Raw genomic sequence first — 768 nt, 5'->3', positions numbered from 1 at the left:
AGATTAGAGCTTATGATACTTCTGGTCGTAAATACATATGTACATAAAATTACGTACAAACCTGTATCTACACGCACACAGGCAAATGTGCGTGCAAATTGTCACTCACATTTACATATTTATATATTTATATACGCGCACATACGTACTCACATATATGTCAATGTATATGTGTAGAGCGTCTGTACAGGAAAGTGTTCACGCTGGGACTGAAGGAGAGGGAAGTTGAGTGCATGATGGATGAGTTGGCTGTGGCGAATAGGTGGGACTTGATGGTACTTTATCATATACAACACGGAAACATTGCTGAAGCTCTCGCTGTTTATGAGAGGATGGACACGTCATCCGACCTCTTGATGGCACCGGAACAGTAAGTATCAGGTGGAATTTCGATATCAACCCTAAACCCTAAAATCCTAAAAGGCCCTTAGTTCAATTTTATACCTGCGGCCGAGAATGGCTATGTGATGTCTATAGCGCCGTTTTTTGCAACGTATCTCATGCGTACGTATGACTGTACGCATACATATAATTTATTTTGGTTGGCTTTACTGGAGATGACACAAGCGTACATTTGTACTGAACACTTGCAAGGCGTCACGTCACACATAAGCCATAACTAATACAATAATTATAATACTACATCTAACAGGAGGAAGCAGCTGGACAAGATAGTGCAGAGTGTAAGAAAAATGGCAAACGCAGACAGTCTCAATGGTTACCAACCGGTAAGTTGCGTGTCTAACAATATGCTCATTTGTTATATAT

At 40.5% G+C, this 768-nt stretch overlaps 1 protein-coding gene across 1 annotated transcript; it reads left to right on the top strand.

Moving 5' to 3' along the window:
- Positions 1-332: 332 nt before the first annotated feature.
- On the top strand, positions 333-728 carry SARC_16927 (hypothetical protein; the record flags this gene model as incomplete). The annotated part of the gene is made up of 2 exons (XM_014288970.1): positions 333-370; positions 653-728. Coding segments are annotated over 2 exons (114 nt in total), but the record flags the coding sequence as incomplete, so codon positions are not given.
- Between the last annotated feature and the right edge of the window lie 40 nt (positions 729-768).

Source organism: Sphaeroforma arctica (genome assembly GCF_001186125.1).
Source record: "Sphaeroforma arctica JP610 unplaced genomic scaffold supercont1.9276, whole genome shotgun sequence".
Lineage (NCBI taxonomy): Eukaryota > Ichthyosporea > Ichthyophonida > Sphaeroforma > Sphaeroforma arctica.
The sequence above is the reverse complement of the archived record's forward strand: the minus strand, read 5'-3'. Positions and strand labels throughout refer to the sequence as shown.